This window comes from Lytechinus pictus, chromosome 2 (assembly GCF_037042905.1).
Source record: "Lytechinus pictus isolate F3 Inbred chromosome 2, Lp3.0, whole genome shotgun sequence".
In the NCBI taxonomy this organism is placed as follows: domain Eukaryota; kingdom Metazoa; phylum Echinodermata; class Echinoidea; order Temnopleuroida; family Toxopneustidae; genus Lytechinus; species Lytechinus pictus.
The window spans coordinates 36,974,528-36,991,688 of record NC_087246.1 but is presented as its reverse complement, the minus strand read 5'-3'; the positions used below and the strand labels follow the sequence as shown (position 1 = coordinate 36,991,688).

Below are 17,161 nucleotides of genomic sequence, written 5' to 3'. Positions count from 1 at the left end.
ACTACAACCGACTACAATTTATCTAAATAGCGCCTGGATACAGAGACTATATTAAGGAGAATCGACGAAATTGGATATATCCACGACCCAAACACCGGCATCTGTTTCGATTTTCACATCTTATTTGGACGAAATTTAGATTGTAGAGTCACCATGCCTGTAAGTATTTACCATTCTAACATGTTGAATTCAATTAATCATACTTTGATATCCGTCAGTTCACGCTGGACGCAGTTTTTTCCCAATCGAATGGGCGACTGCAATTTGAATGGTGTTCCCACCTACTCATTTTAATGTTGGGGATCGCCGATTCGTCTAAAGACCTGGGGCTGGGGTGGTATTCTGAGATCCATTTTATCTCAGATAAAATAAAATATTTTATCTCCGTTAAAATCAGTGAGATAAAATACCCTTAAAATCTCTCCGAATTGGTATTCTGAGAACAATTTTATCTTCATTTTATCTCTGTAAGACACACCTATTTTTTAATCAATATCCAATTAGAAACGCGCTTTTATAGCTCTCTCATATCACTCAACCAATGGAAATCCATTCCGCTAGGAGGTGTGGCGAATGAGTGAGATTGCGTCAATATATTGACTTCAATACGCTTGCACTATACGCTTGTGCGTCTTTACAGATATTTCTTTTTAACAAAAATGGCAATACTCTCATCTTTTTTTCGAAGTCTATATCGCATCTTTTCAAGCATCATTTCAAAGACAATATTAGTCAAGAAAAGTCTTATGAAATGCTTCCTGATTGTACAGGAATAACTTTAAGGTGTTGTTCTCAATGAAGATATAATTTTTCTTAATTTTCATGCCAACATTTGGAGTTAATTCACTTAGAAATATTGACGAAATGAACGTCGCGGAGATAAAATAGCCCCTACCCTCTTTTAAGTTTATTTTATTTTTTCTTCAAAGTAACTTGGGCGCAAGCACATCACCCGCGTTGCAATGGCCAGATACGCGATGGGTATGTCTACGCAGCCACTGCTCTGTTGCGTATCATCATAAATACGCAAGATAAAATTTATCCGCAAGATGAAATTTTAAATTTTATCTGAAAGATAAAATGTCATCTCAGAATACCAATTTCATTTTAAGAGATAAAATAAAATATTTTAAAGATAAAATGACCTCAGAATACCGCCCCTGTACTATTGGCGTATGGCAGTGAGTCCAAACTTCGCGCGTGTCCATCATGTCCATACTTCGCGGACGGTCATTATCTAAAAAACTAGCCAATATCCTTTAAATCTGACATCATCAACGTGAAAAGCGACCTAAAATTACACTTTGGTGTAAATTTCTTTAGGATGAGTTCAGTATTGATGAAAATATTGGCAAAAGATCGGCAAATTTGTCACCGTTAGCGTAGCCTGGAGGCGTCTGGGGAGTGAAAGACATATACTGTACGTATGGTCCCTCCCCTAACGCCTGGGAGCCTAAGCTATATTCCCACACGCACGGGTACAAAACCTGAAACTTTCGCCCCCGAGATTTCTACTTTCCCTCTAAAAGATCGAGCCCTAAAACATGTACATGGAGTTAAACTCCATTCCCAACATTTCTGCGATATTGATTACATTTTTAAAGAAGAATTCATGAAAAAAAACGAGGAAAATGTTATGAAAAGATGAGAGAGCTTACGGCCGTGTTTACGTCGCCATCTTGATTTCTTTGTCTTCCGCTTGGCGACAGCACGCAATCGCGTGATTTTTTTCTGCCAAATATAAATGACGCAATATTCTGACAACAGCGGAAAGGAATTTTAAAACAGATAGAAGTCACCAACATCTCAGATTAATGAACGATCTGTCAGAAAAGGTTTTTAATTATTTTGAGATGCTAAAGAGTTAAAATATATTTGAAATACCTTTTGTTATGGACTCTCTAAGAAATATAAATGACGCATTATTCTGACAACGGCGGAAAGGAAAATAAAATAGAACTGAAGTAAAAAACATCTCAGATTAATAATGATTGATTGGGAATATTTCAAAATTGTTTTGAGGTCCTAACGAGTTAAAATGTATTTTATATGCCTTCCGTTATGAACTCCTGTTCTTTAAAAAGAAGTATAAATGTCGCATTAGGCCAAGTTAGAAAAGAAAGTAGTTGATCGTCCGGGTTTTTCAAGAGCAGTGAAGAGGGAGGTCCTTACTATTTGCTATCTTACTATTTTTTTTTAAAACAAGGAGTCATTTTCTCGGCCCGTTTTTTACATCAGTGATGAAGGAGGTCCTTACTATTTACTATTTTTTTTGCTATTTTTTATTCAAATGATTGTCAGGCTCGATTAAGGTGATCGATGCATGTTCAATATTAAGAATAAATGAGTAGAAACATATATATCAATATATGCATATATGAATAAATATATAATGTATATATATATATATCATACAGTTGATTGAGGCCAAAATTTTACATACACCCATGGAATTGAGTGAAATTTGTCCACAAGCCAAAAATCGTAAAAATTTACTATATCTTCGGATATATAAATACTACCATGACGAATTTGGTATCAAATGAAAGAGTGTATTAGGTTCTTTCACATGATTAGGATGCCGTTGGGATTAAAGTATATTTCAGGTGGAATTTTCTTTGGAGAAAAAATATTAATATTTGTGCCGAATGTATTCTATTGTTTGATATTATATTTTCAAACATCGTTTCATAGAAATATATATGTCAAATCTATGATTTACATTACCGGTACATTTTCTATCATATGTCACCACTGAACAAAAAAGTGTAATCTGAAATGGTTGTGTTGAGAAGTAACTCTAGAGCACAGATATGAAATGTTTTTGTCAAGTTTTTATTTTTAATTTGTCTAAAATATGAAGATTTTTTGTGGAAAAATGACACCTAAATATTTGTCAGCTCCTGATGACAGAGGGGAATGATATACTCATTTGTTTGATATATCAAATTTGTCATGATAGCACAAATATTTCATGAGATACAGTAAATTTTATGTTTGGCAAGTGTCAACTTTTCTTGGGTGAATTTCCTGGGTGTATGTAAACTCCTGGGTGTATGTAAACTTCTGGCCTCAACTGTACATATATATATATATATATATATATATATATATATATATATTGGAAATCTATGGAAAATGTATTATGCAATAAAAAAATTATTGTACTGATGTATGGATCAACCGGTAGTGTATTATTGTAAAACAAAATGTTCATGTCAAGTGAATGATTTAAACATTCTACATTATATATGTAAGGGTAAAAAATACTGGGGGGGGGGGGGGCATTTAGAAAAAAAAATTGAGAGCCATTTTAATTACCCTGGAGCCACGGTTTTCCAGAGCCAATCTCTTTCAGCTCAGGGCATGGTTTCGGATCACAGTTTGTCCTGCTTTTTTTTATTCATTTAAATAATGTTTATTATTGTTTATTCAATTGCTATTCATTTTTTTTTATTGATATCAATTGTTAAATGATTTCTTAATTAATTGTTACTTGTTCACTGAAGGTTTATTATTTCAATATTTGTAACTGTTAGATCTATTTACCAGCTTACAATTGTCAATCAAATTGAATAGCTCAAGGAAAGATGAAGTTTATCAAATTTGAAAAAAATTGGTACTTACCGGAATCCTTTTCATAATTTTCAATGGCTTGATAATACAATGTAAATAGCTCACTTGAAAATATTTTTTTGAATATTCAATGCATTGCCGCTCGAGAGCTAACGTTATAAAACTCGCCAGAAATTTATTCATTTCACAAATTCACATGTCTCGCCAGCACAGTCAATCACATCACCGCAGCACACATGCACACCCAACACAGTCACAAGCACAGTCAATCACCGCAACACACACCAAAGTACCTGGCGCTATCACTCACCAAAAAACCTGCTGAAATACAAATCATGTCATTAAAATTGATTTATCTGCGCCATATTTCCAAAGCATGCGACAGATTTGTTCAGATTTAGGAAGTGAGGTCCCCGAAAATGCAATGAAAATGAAGAAATCTGTGATTTTTTCTGAGTTTGCAAACTTTATTTTCTCGCTAATTTATGATTGTATCTTCAAAATTACCAATAAAAAACTAAATTTTTTCTTTATCGCAGTTACAGCGATATCGGACTTTGCAATAGTTTTAGAAAGTTGCGAGAGAGATCCCAGAGCACATGAGAGCAAATCGCTCGCCAATCTTGTGTATTTTTATTTTGCTTTTCAGCAGCCATAAAAATAGTAAATATCAAGAAAATTGATGCGGCAATCAAAAAAGCGGGCGTGGACAAGAAACATCACATTTTTATATTTTTTTAGCCAATTTTTGAAAATAGTAAATAGTAAAACATTTCATGCGGCGGCCAAAATAGATGCACGCGAGGACGATCAACTACTTTCTTCTTTGACTTGGCCTTATACCGACAACGGCGGAAAGGATTATAAAACAGAATAGAAGTCACAAACATCACAGATTAATGAACGATCTATCAGGACATGTTTTAACATTGTTTGAGAGGCTCACGAGTTAAATTATATTTTAAATACATGTACCTGTCATTATGAACTCTCTGAGAAATATAAATGATACATTTATTCTGACAACAGCGTAAAGGAAAATAAAATAGAACAGAAGTCACAAACATATCAGAATAATGAACGATCTGTCAGAACAGGTTTCAAACTGTTTTGAGATGCTAAAGAGTTAAAATATATTTTGAATACATTCCGTTATAAACTCTCTGGGAAATATAAATGATGCACTAATATGAAACGGCAGAAAGGAAAATAGAATAGAATAGAAGTCACAAACTTCTCAGATAATGAACAAATGATCAGGACATGTTTTAAAATTGTCTTAAAGTTCTAACAAGTTGAAATATATTTTATATACCTTTCGTTATGACCTTTCTGAGAAATATAAATGACGCACTATTCTGACAACGGCGGAAAGGAATATAAAAGAGAATAGAAGTCACAAACATCTCAGAATAATGAACGAACGATCAGGACATGTTCTGAAATTGTTTTGAAGTTCTAACAAGTTGAAATATATTTTATATACCTTTCGTTATAAACTCTCTAAGAAATATAAATGATGCATTTATTCTGACAACAGCGGAAATGAAAATAAAATAGAAAAGAAGTCACAAACATATAAGATTAATGAACAAACGATCAGGACATGTTTTAAAATTGTTTTGAAGTTCTAACAAGTTGAAATATATTTTATATACCTTTTGTTATAAACTCTCTGGGAAATAGAAATGATGCACTACTATGGTGCAGTAAAAATTTAATGTGCTTGTGTTTTATATGTTATTATGAAAACCCCTCTTGATTGTTTCTTGCAGCCCAAAGGAAAAGTTGGCACAAAGGGACAGAAACAGATTCTAGCAGAAAATGCAGAGACCCTAAATTACTACAGGAATATAATGGTTGGAGCATCACTGCTATACATTGTCATCCGTCTTCTTTGGAAACTGGACACATTTACATGGTGGAACTGGGTAAGTAAAATTCGAATTCGAAGACATATATCTGCATTTGCCTCTCCACACCAGGTGCAAATACTAGTAGATAATTGACAAGGGATAAAATCAACACTTAATGGAAGATGTATAGTGACGTTTTTCGTGATTCTGTTTATTTTGATTGCCTTTTGTGTAGAATCCACTAGTAATTTATGGGGGTTTATATTCACTTGGAGCCTGTTTCACAAAGTCCTGCAACTATTGTAACTTTGTCTTATGAAAGGTGCCCCAAGTCTTTGAGCAGTTGGTCCAGTAATCAGATGGTCTAATTGCTCTTTTGTCTATAGATACTCATTTACTTAAAATTAATGCCAAGTTGGTCTAATTTCCACTTTAGTGTTTACAATAATTTTTTTTTTAATTTGTCAAATGATTTTTTTTTCACAAACAATGCATCTAACCAAAGAGACTTGGTGGTGTTGGTGGATATTAGACAAATAGGTATAGCTTCACTGGTAATGTGACAAAATTCTAAATGGACTAAATGGGAATTATACCAAATGGTTAGTAGACAAACTGGTTGTAGACAAACTGAGATTAGACCACGTGGGATGAAACCATACGGAAAGTCAACAGTATACAAAGTGGTAATTTACCATTTACGGGCACTACTTGTACTAGAGGCTAAAATCACTTTAGACTTAGAGGCTAAATATGTGCCGGTACATTGGTTTGCAACTGGTTGGTACTGGTGATAAGGTGATATGAAAATGTACATCTCCATGGTAAACCAAAAATAACTCTGATATTATTGTTTTGGAAAGGGGATAACGCTTCTCAAAGAAAGTAATGGTCATCTCTGAAATATTTGTAATATATTGGTCAGCTTAGTGGGATCTGTAGCATCATGCATAGTTTGAAATTTCATACTATTCTCTGTGTGAATATTCACCAGTTCCAGTTGTATGGCTGTCTCAGTTGATGAGCATAATCTAGGTTGCGAATCATCAAATTAATTAGCATTTGTAGCAAGTGAAACCATAAAATGAAAATTTGTATTTGTCACACTCGACCTCAAAAACCAACAACAAGTTGCCAGACAAGGCTTTCTGTTATTAACCTGAATAATAATTTTTGGTCTCCAAAAATGATTAAAAAAAACTAGCTTATCCAAAAGTAAATCTATGATCTCCATTCTGAAGTTGTCAAGTTAAAACAAAGATGAGATACAAGGGTTTCTTTATGACTACTATAACCCAGCTTGTGCAGTATGCTAGTGCCTTGCTTGAGTGAACCCAAACTTCAAATCCTATTTCTTTTATTTTCTTTGTAGTGTTCACTGGAATCCTTATTGATTGAAACAAGTACAATTTAAATGTTAGGATCTGCTTTCTAAAACTTGAAATAATGTTAACATACATTTAATTGTGGGGTTTGAGGGGGGGGGGTTACATTTGTATTTTGTTCAAATTGAAAACGTTTCATTTGTGTGTGTGTGTGTTTTATTTTTTAGTTTTTTTGGGGGTATGAACTTTGCAATCTTTCCATTAGAAATGTACCTGTTTGAAAACTTGAAAATGAAAAGAGAGTGAAATATTGATTGTCTATCTCTGGATAATTACAAGCAAATCTCAGACAAAAGATGGCCAAATGTTTTTATTCAGTTTGACATAATCAATATGCAGACGAAAGAAAGAGTAGTTCATACGTATGTTTGGATTTGACCATTGTGTAGTTCAATAATGAAGAATTAATTACATCGAAGACAGGTTGAAACAAAGTACTCAGCAGACCTGCCATTGCCAACCAGTACGTTTTATGCGTATTTAGTACGTTTTTGCAACCCAAATACGGGAGTACGTCTTTTCTTTTTAAAAATGCGTTTTTTATCATATTTTTTTTTTTTTTTTTACAAAATCATAATTTATTGAGAAAAATCATCTCTATATGTCTCTATTTCATAAAACTTACACAAATATGTGTGTGTGTGTTTTATTTTTTAGTTTTTTTGGGGGTATGAACTTTGCAATCTTTCCATTAGAAATGTACCTGTTTGAAAACTTGAAAATGAAAAGAGAGTGAAATATTGATTGTCTATCTCTGGATAATTACAAGCAAATCTCAGACAAAAGATGGCCAAATGTTTTTATTCAGTTTGACATAATCAATATGCAGACGAAAGAAAGAGTAGTTCATACGTATGTTTGGATTTGACCATTGTGTAGTTCAATAATGAAGAATTAATTACATCGAAGACAGGTTGAAACAAAGTACTCAGCAGACCTGCCATTGCCAACCAGTACGTTTTATGCGTATTTAGTACGTTTTTGCAACCCAAATACGGGAGTACGTCTTTTCTTTTAAAAATGCGTTTTTTATCATATTTTTTTTTTTTTTTTTACAAAATCATAATTTATTGAGAAAAATCATCTCTATATGTCTCTATTTCATAAAACTTACACAAATATGGTTATTAGATCAATGTAATTTCAGGTAATTTTTTTTTTCTTCAATCATTTTGTTAAAACCAGGGTGAGATATACACATGTTTCAATGTTTTTTTTGTTCATCTGCAAGAGCAGTGCGCATTTAAGCTTGCATGCAGCTTGAGCGCCGCGATGAGCGCGTGCGCCACGCATTTTATTATGAAATACAGATTTTTGAGGAAAAATACAGTTTTTTTTATCACAGAATACAATATTTCATTCCCAGAGGTTGGCAGGTCGTCTGACTCGGTCAATTAGAATGTAGCATTATTATCTACTCTCCAATTGATGTAGACCTTCTAAAATGTTGACATCCATTTCTTTTTCAGCTGGTCCTCGCCTTTGCAACGGCAGTCTACTTCGGTTGTTACTACTTCATGCGCATGATGGCCCAGGCAAAGTACTCGGAGACCGGGGCGTTGCTTGATGGCGGACTGGACCTGAACATGCAGTCTGGCATGGGAGAGTAAGTTTCTTGTGATAGAAACTAGATCATATCCTTCGGTTGGAATTCAGTTAATTCCTTGGTTGATATATGAACATTTGTAATGCGTCGGTATCCATCATAAAAAGATGCTCATGGCGCAATAAAGAAAAGAAAAGAAAGAGAAAAAAAAAAAGAAAGGAAGACAGAAAACCTACTAAAAAGAGGGGGCAAATAACAATTACCTAAAAGCTTGTGTGAATAACCAGGTTTTCAGAGAACTTTTGAAAGTGTTGAGACAAGAAACATTGCAGATTTCTTTTGGAAGTTCATTCCATAGGAATGGCCCAGCATGTTGAAATGATCGATGCCCCCATGAATTTTGAGATTGTGGTACAGCAAGTAAGGATGAACTAGAAGACCTACGGTTGCGAGAGGGATTGTAAGGAGGAATCAGGGAAGAGTTGTATTGTGGTTGTAATACTGTTTCAAAGTATTATTCTTACTATTCATACGTCTGTTTTTTTTTCTTTACTTAATTGTGCTTTGAAACATATGGATCACAAAGCATGCATGTTGTGTATTTATACCTGTATTTTTTTTTTGCATGGCTAATTAATTTGCTTAAAAGGCAAACACTATATGCTATAAAGACCACTTGTCTTGTCTTCCTTGGGTACAGGTACAGGTTTCTCTTAATTGGCCAATCAAATTGCATCATATTTGTAGCTTATCACAATACATGTAATTACCCCTGTATATATAGCATTCTGTATAAACAGACAAGTATTAAACACGTCAAGTAACTTGTAATTGATCACTCAAGTTTTATGGAAACACGAACATCCTCATTTATAGATCATGAGAAAAATTTGAACTAGAACCTTAAAATGAGAGGATTTACTGCATTCATTAAGTCTACAACACTAAAAAATGAAAGGAGAGGGATTGTTTGATATTATGAAGGTACAGAGGTGCTCAAAAGTTAGTGAACCCCACCAGAAAATGAACATATTTTAAGTGTTCAAGTTCTGCTATGTTTTAGATATTTTTATTGTAAAGTCGGGTGATAAAATATTGCATTTGATAAAGTTTTTTTCTCTGGGCTCGCCGAACATTATAGTGTTGTTGGCTGTATTCAAGACTCAGCATGAAGGAGTGTATTTTCTGGTGGGGTTCACTGTCTTTTGAGCACAATTGTATGAGGTGAAAATGTAGATTTTGCGGACATCAAAATCATCATACTGCTCAGATCGAATATGTCATAGCACAAGATTTGTATTGTTATTCAGTTGTCTAGGGACTTAACCTTTGCCGGGATTCAGTTTAAGTAAATAATTAGATAACCTTACAATCTTTAAAGTTGGAGTAAAGTTCATTCCGGGTGCCTTTGTTTGTATTTATTTGAAGGCTTTGGTCATACATGTTGAACTATTGTGAGTAATTATGCCAGGTCTTTGTTGAAATATTTGTGCATCAGTCATTAATTGAATAATAATTTGATCAAATTTGATTATTCAGAACAATGGGTATTATTAATTTAAATTTATATCCTCTTGAAAATGGGGTGATGTCAACATGGTGTCAATAGATAGGAAGGCGTAGCAATCACTGAAGTTTTCTCCTTTCTTTTGCGACTTACACTGTACTTCAAAAGTTTGTAAACAATGGATAGATGAAGAGGGAGGCATGAGCATTTATCTACCATACTTGTTTATCCATCATTGGTTCAAACATTAAAGTAATAGTTTACATACCATTTTATCTGCATTACTTGTTTATCCATAGGTATAGTAGAGTACTAGTTTGCATTTGATAATACATACAATTTTATCTACATTACTTGTTGTGTATAGGGATTAAACACTCATGAAAACTGTAGCTTTAATATTACAGTTGAACAATTCTGTCAGAATAATTGCTGGTCTTTCCCTTGGCCTTGGGCTGAGTCAAATGTACAGTCTATGGGAGAATTTTTCCTTCAGAAGCCTTGTGACTTGGAGCTTACTCCCTCAATCCTCTGTTGGAAAGATGCATTGCATTGTGGGATTTATGATGGTTGGTCACATATCAACATTTGTAAAAGCAGATAAAACTAGGAAAAGTAGCAGGCAAATAATGAAATTTCATGAAATTTCATTTTATTTCTAGGTTTATTCCAAAATTAATCCGAATGATGAAATTGTACACCTGCTGCAGCTCAAAAGCTGAAATACATGTATTCACAATAATATAAATAAAATTCACATGGCATTGTATTTTTTTCTCTTCCAAACAACCATACATGTATTTATTTAGTGTGCTCGCTTTTAATAAATATTTGGATGCCATTTCCAGCTAAGCTATACAAAATGACGTGTCAACCTTTTTTTTTAGAAATATGTTTTTTTTTCTTTGATCCTGACAGGCATATTAAAGACATCATTCTTGTGACTGCGATCGTACAAGTTTTAGGAATCTTCTCAGAGTACTTTTGGCTAATATGGTTCGTGATACCGGGAAGAGCGTTCTATCTCCTCTGGGTCAACATCCTGTCGCCGTGGATATTTGCCCCGGCCCCAGAAGTGGATGAGAAGAAGCAGAAGAAAATGGAAAGGAGACAAAATAGGAGATTTTAGTTTGTTATTCCAATTCAATTTTATAGTTTTATTTTTGTTCTAGATGGTAGTGAAGGTAGTGAATGTGTTAAGTAAAACGAGAAGAATGCAGAGTAAGTGAATTTGAAAGCAAATCTCTTTGCTTTTCATGTAACATCTACAGCTAATAGGCAAATAGAAAAATACATAATATTCTATTTGATCAGCACCTTGATCCTCTACAGAGTTCTTACGTGATCTTAGTATATTGCATTAAATCATCACAAGCTACCATTGACATAAATCCATGAGGTCATTCTCTTTAAGAGGGGGGGGGGGGGAATGAAACAATGGATCACCACCCCCCCCCCTTGAACAATACTGCCGTACTTTGGCAAAAGGAAGCAAGTTACAAAAGTATCATTCGTTGTAAATGAGCAATGTGTGTTCGTCATTCACATACATGTAGGCGTCAATGCAATTTAACAGCATATTTTCTTCAATATCTATCATAGAACGATCATTTCTTCCCCAAATTTTGCCTGAATGTGCAACATACATAGGGCGTTTCAGAAACAACAATAGCTCAAATTTGACTGATGTGTCACTTGCTTCCTTTTGCCAGAGTTGGGCAGAATAGGTTCACAGCTTGGATTTATGCCAGTGCAAGCTAAATCACCTAAATTAAAAGATTTAAAGATCCCAAGGCTCCCTCAAAATAAACTTTAAACCAGGGACTTGTGACACAAAACTTACTAATTGATTGTATGCTTGTACATGTATGTTTATACGTTTGAGTGCACATAAAGAGCAATATTAACAAGCATGAAGAATTGAAAATCAGCCCTCAGATTAAGATCTGAGCTATTTGTTACAGGGTGTAGAACACTTGGAGAATTATAATAATAATGATTATATTAGCTTATACCATGCGAGTAAAAAAAAAACTTGACACCTCACAAATTCCAATTTAAGGAAAAATATGTCATGGACACATGATTATTATACATGTCTGGAAAGAGTATCTTCTCCCAAATAATTCAATACCACATGAGTTAGAGAACATATTTGTTAATCCCTTTCCAACAAAATGAATTTGAGAATTGACACTAAATGTGTTTATTAAACGATTATAATGTAAATTACTGTAAAGGTGTTTTGAAATGGATTTTAATGAAACCTTTGTAGGATTATGACATCATTGTCACCTGGGGTTCATTCATGGCAGTCATGCCTTAATTTGGCGCAAGTCAAAATTTACCTCACTGCAAAGAATGCCTACTGATTATCTAAGCATGAAGACATACAACATACATATGGTATCAAATTATTTGGGAGAAGATACTCTTTCCAGCCATATGTAATAATTATGCATTCATGACAATTTTTTCCCCTTAAAATTAAATCGGGGATTTGTGAGATGTCAAGTTTTTTTTTGCTCACACAGTATAGTACATAGCACTTACCTTATCAGAAGTCTGTAAGTGCTCTAAAGTTATGCAGCATAATTAATAAATTAAGCAGCTAATCCGCACCCTTTGTTTCAAGGAATGAATTCCTGCCAGCCCCCCCCCCCCCATTTACCTCACCTGGGTTGAGTGCAACTCAATGTTGATAAAATTTCTTGCTGAAGGAAATTGACGCTATGGAAACTAACTCTTTGCAAGAATGACAATCAAGTGTATTGATTAAGATACAAAATCGGGGGGGGGGGGGGGGGGTCATAAACTAAAATTGAATTGATTTCAAATGGATTTAAATCTTAAATCGATTTAAAGCTTGCTAAAACACCCCAAAAGGGATCGAAACACGTTATGTGATATTAGGGAATATAATGAAACAAAATACAAAGAACAAGCAAAACAGATGATTGATTTTGCGTATCCCTGCAGGTGTTTCATAATCCAAAATCAATCGTTAAATCAATTTTGATTTTATAAAAAACATCCCATTACATAGTGTCCTGTTCATACATGTAGCTCTGCTAAGATAGAAGATGGAGTGCAATATGTAGCTAATAATCTAAAGCCCTGTTCTGTATTTCTGAAAAATACAAACCTGTCTTTTATACTGAGTCTGTTGCCTTTTCCATGATGAAACTCTTTTGCAACCGTCATCGAATGAGTACATGGTATTCAGTTTTGCATTGTTTGTAGCTATTTGATTAATTTATAGGAGGTAAATGTAGATTGTTTAATGATAGATTTGATGTAGCATGACATGGGAAAACAGACTCTATTGATAGGGACTTTGAATGAAATATTTCAATTTTTTCTGTGTAGATATCTACATTTTCTACTTATTGGATAAATATGTGATAGAGAAAATTTACCCATGGTGGTTTTGTTTATAGATGAGGGATATATATTGATGAATGTTTGGTGAAAATCCATGAACAAATATTAACAGAGTTGATAATTTTAAAATATTGTGATTTTGTGACATCACATGCAAGCAGCTCCACAATATAACATGTAATATATATCCCAATGATTACGTCAATTTTCAAAGAAATTTGAAAATCATTTTACCTACATGTAAACACTCCACTTATATGTACATCTATTAAATGATATAGTCATTCATTATAAACAAATTACACTATTACAATGTATGGAATTAATATGGTTACCTGCTTGCATGTCATGTTACAGAATTAGAATTCAAAGATTGATAACGCTTATTTTGTGATGGATTTTCGTCAAACCATCATTATTATAAAGTTCTTCTCATTTTTCTACCATTTTCATCATAACTAACTGGACGAAGAGGGATAGATTTTCCCTTGTTAAAAGTTGCAACTTCACGAGATCAAGCATATTTTGGTAAAAAAAATGATATTACACAAGCAAAGCAGTGAAAATATATTAAAACCTAATGACAAAATAAAATAAAGTTACAATATTATGCAGTTTTTATTGTTTTCAAAGATACTAAATTGAAGTGGTGATATATGATCTAGGAATTTGCTAAATATGTAATGAACTGACTGGCTCTTAACAATTTTGACAATGTTAAATCCACTGGATAAAGAAAATAATAGAAAATTGATGGTGGGGTCTTGCCTTATCCTTGCACTGTTATTTGTTTATGTAAGGTTTACTATGTAATTGCCAATTTACAATCCTTTGTGTTTTCATCTATGAATGCTGCAAATAATGAAATTGAATTAATTCTCATAATAAACCTTATGCATGAGACATCACGTCAGAAGAGACCCTCAGTCAGAGGACAAGTGACGTTGCTATTCAATCACAAGTGACCATGTGTTATGAAATTGAGTTCAGACTTATTAATTAAAAAAATCCTTCTAGAATGGTGAATTTTTTTGCCGCATTGTGGGATGCCCAAACTGCAGTGTTCGAGACAAGGCCTTGTCCTTCTACTGCATACCGACATTTTTGAAAGAGTACCCAATGAAAGAGTACCTAATGAAAGGTACCTAATGAATTCAGCCCTGTATCCTTGTTTTTTTCTTTCTGATTATTTTGTTACTGTCGTCACAGTGACCTATATGTACTGTCTTGTTAACAACCAGCCTGCTTTAATACATTCCTTTGTATCTTTTACGGTGACACAACATTTGCTCCTGCAACTATTGCTCCAGGCTTAATTTTGTCTAAGATGAAGAGTTAGAGTTGCAATAAGGTTTTATGTTAGGTTTAGGGTAGGGTATAGTGCCTTTAGTGTGTGGAATTTAGAGTAGAGCAATTGAGAAAATGTCATGGAACCATCGTTTAGAATATAGGATTTTCATTTCAATCCTTTTTTCTGTACCAACTATATGTATAGTTCTCTACTACAGTATTATTGCATTACAGTGTATGTACATAAAGGCGTACATGTAGCTTTTTATTTTGGGTATGCAGAATTGAAGATGCATGTGTTCAGGGGATTCCCCCAGTCAAATATATTGTTTTACACATGCGTGACCAAAATAACGCGTTTAAAGGGGTGTTTTTTCAGTTTTGGCCGCAGGCCGCGCATGCACTCGTTAAGGGTACCAAAAACACAGATTTTTAAAGAAAAGGGTGGTGTTGAAAGACTGGTCAATCGTGGGGTCAAATGTATTTAGGGTATGTTTATATTCCAAAGTTTTTTTTCTTTAAGACAAGCGAAATGTGTTTAGGGTTAAGCTTTTTTCCCGGGGTCACATTCTGGCGACTTGTTTAGGGGCCGAAATGTGTAAATAAAGCCCGCAAAAAACTTGTTTAGGGGGTTATTTTGCACACAGAGAAAAACTTGTTTAGGGGGCGTTTGGAAATAATTTGGTCACGCATGTGCACAGCAATACATTTGACTGCCCCCCCCCCCCCGGGTATTCCCCCTCCCTCGTTCAGTTTTCATCTATTGTCTCTCTAAAAGCACAAAAGTCAGGGATTACAAACTCATTTACAAATTGTCTAATGTATGCATCATGTATGTGACATGTATTATTTGTTCTGTGATATGCAAGTGACAAAGTGAAAGTTTTTACTACATGTATACACATGTTGAGGGTGATTGTGGTTCCGTGGTTTTCCAATGGATTTTGTATGTACAGGAATTTTCTTTTCTTGAAATTGAAAACCTCTTTGTGCCTCTGAATGGAAATGATCAAAGTCTGTATGAAATACACGTAGATAGATGTACATGTAAAAAGATAAATTACTGTTTTCTGTGGTAACATTCACACAATACTTGTCAGGATGTTGGTTCAACTCTAACTTAGAGATGGTCACTTCAAAAGGTGTTGGAATCCAAAGTCACCAAAAAAAAAAAATCTGACCTTGAATTAAGAAAGTACATTTTGATGTGACTGCCTTTACTCTCTTTCTAATTGAGCCTTTTTGCTTGAACCAATCTACTTCCATGTGATCACTAAAAGAAGAAATATGGTATTGCTCATTTGTCAGAGGATTTGATGAGTTTCTTTTGAAACAAAGTTTACTTTAAAGTTTACTTTAATTAGCTTAGCAATCTGAACTAATTAATTTTCTGATGTTGATTCAATACATTGCATTGATTATGATGCATGGCATGCAGGTCTATTGGCAAGTAAATTGGGATATTTCCAGTGCATAATTTGGCTGAAATTGAAGAAACATAGCTGTATTTCAGGTACTTGATGTGTGTATTCTCATTTTGTGTAAATAAAATGAAAAATAAAGGATATATATATGAACAATATCATGCAATTTTTTAAATGAAGTAGTCTGTTTTTCTATAATCTAACCTTAATTACCATTAGGGTAACATTTTTATTGTATAGAGTACTAGTATATCCCAATTAACTTTTTTTTTCTTCTGTTTTTATTGTTTTTTTTTCAGATAAATATCTTCATAGCCTTGCAAGAGTTGATCAAACTATATCAATCGATATGTCACTTTCTCCCTTCATTTGATATTAGAAACATGATATCTGAAAAACCTATATCTGAATGCATCTATAACGGCAAAGGAACCATATGAACTCCTGAAAAAAAGTAGTATACTTTCTGAAGCAAGACCAAATAGACAAAACTAATTCAAATGAATGTTTGTTCGAAATGTCACATTCTGAAACAAAGCAGACCCCCTTCAACCTTTCAGTTCCTAGTTTGAGAGGGGGAAATTGACATAGCTATTTGAAATAGTCTTTGTTTGGCCATTCATAGCAGATACATGTTCTAATTGGTGTTGGAAGAGAGAGGAAAAGGGTGAATCCATAATTTTCTAATGATACAAAAAACACACCAAACTACATTTATTTCAGTTTATTTACATTGGTTTTTTAAGCATTATTTGGCAGAAACCCCAGAGATATAGAATCGTTTTCCTATAAGAACCATACATATTAACATATCAACAGCAAAAAAGCAAATTAGATCTGGCAAAAAAAAAATGAGCAAGATGAACCCAAAAAGTTACAGAATCCAAAATTATGACCGAGTGTATGTACGTAGTGAATAAAAAATAAAATTAGTGACATAATACTTGTGGAAAATCATAGTAAACAAGTTAAATATTAAGATATCATTTTATTACAAAGGTAATCTCTCTCTAGGGTACAACATAACAAGCAGTCACTTTGAGGATTCATGTTGGTAAAATTAAAAGTTTTATCAGCACTCCTCTGTTTTCAGCCATTTTTTTTCATTTATCATGTTTGGCTCTTATTTGGTTTTAACATTTTCACCTTGATTTTCAAAGACTTTCTCTAGAAAAGATTGCTTACTGCAAATA

At 33.7% G+C, this 17,161-nt stretch overlaps 1 protein-coding gene across 1 annotated transcript; it reads left to right on the top strand.

Annotated features, from left to right (window-relative positions):
* Positions 1-16,129, top strand: LOC129254291 (transmembrane protein 208-like). The gene is made up of 4 exons (XM_054892743.2): positions 1-159; positions 5,352-5,507; positions 8,287-8,423; positions 10,789-16,129. Exons 1-4 carry the CDS (start codon positions 154-156, stop codon positions 10,997-10,999), a joined length of 510 nt encoding a protein of 169 aa, XP_054748718.1. The 5' UTR covers positions 1-153; the 3' UTR covers positions 11,000-16,129.
* Positions 16,130-17,161: the final 1,032 nt, after the last annotated feature.

What these genes read in the sequence shown, in the direction of transcription:
- LOC129254291 (XM_054892743.2), top strand. An exon ending in CATTTACATGGTGGAACTGG is followed by an intron (nt 5,508 to 8,286) that starts GTAAGTAAAATT and finishes TTTCTTTTTCAG; the next exon opens with CTGGTCCTCGCCTTTGCAAC. An exon ending in ATGCAGTCTGGCATGGGAGA is followed by an intron (nt 8,424 to 10,788) that starts GTAAGTTTCTTG and finishes TGATCCTGACAG; the next exon opens with GCATATTAAAGACATCATTC.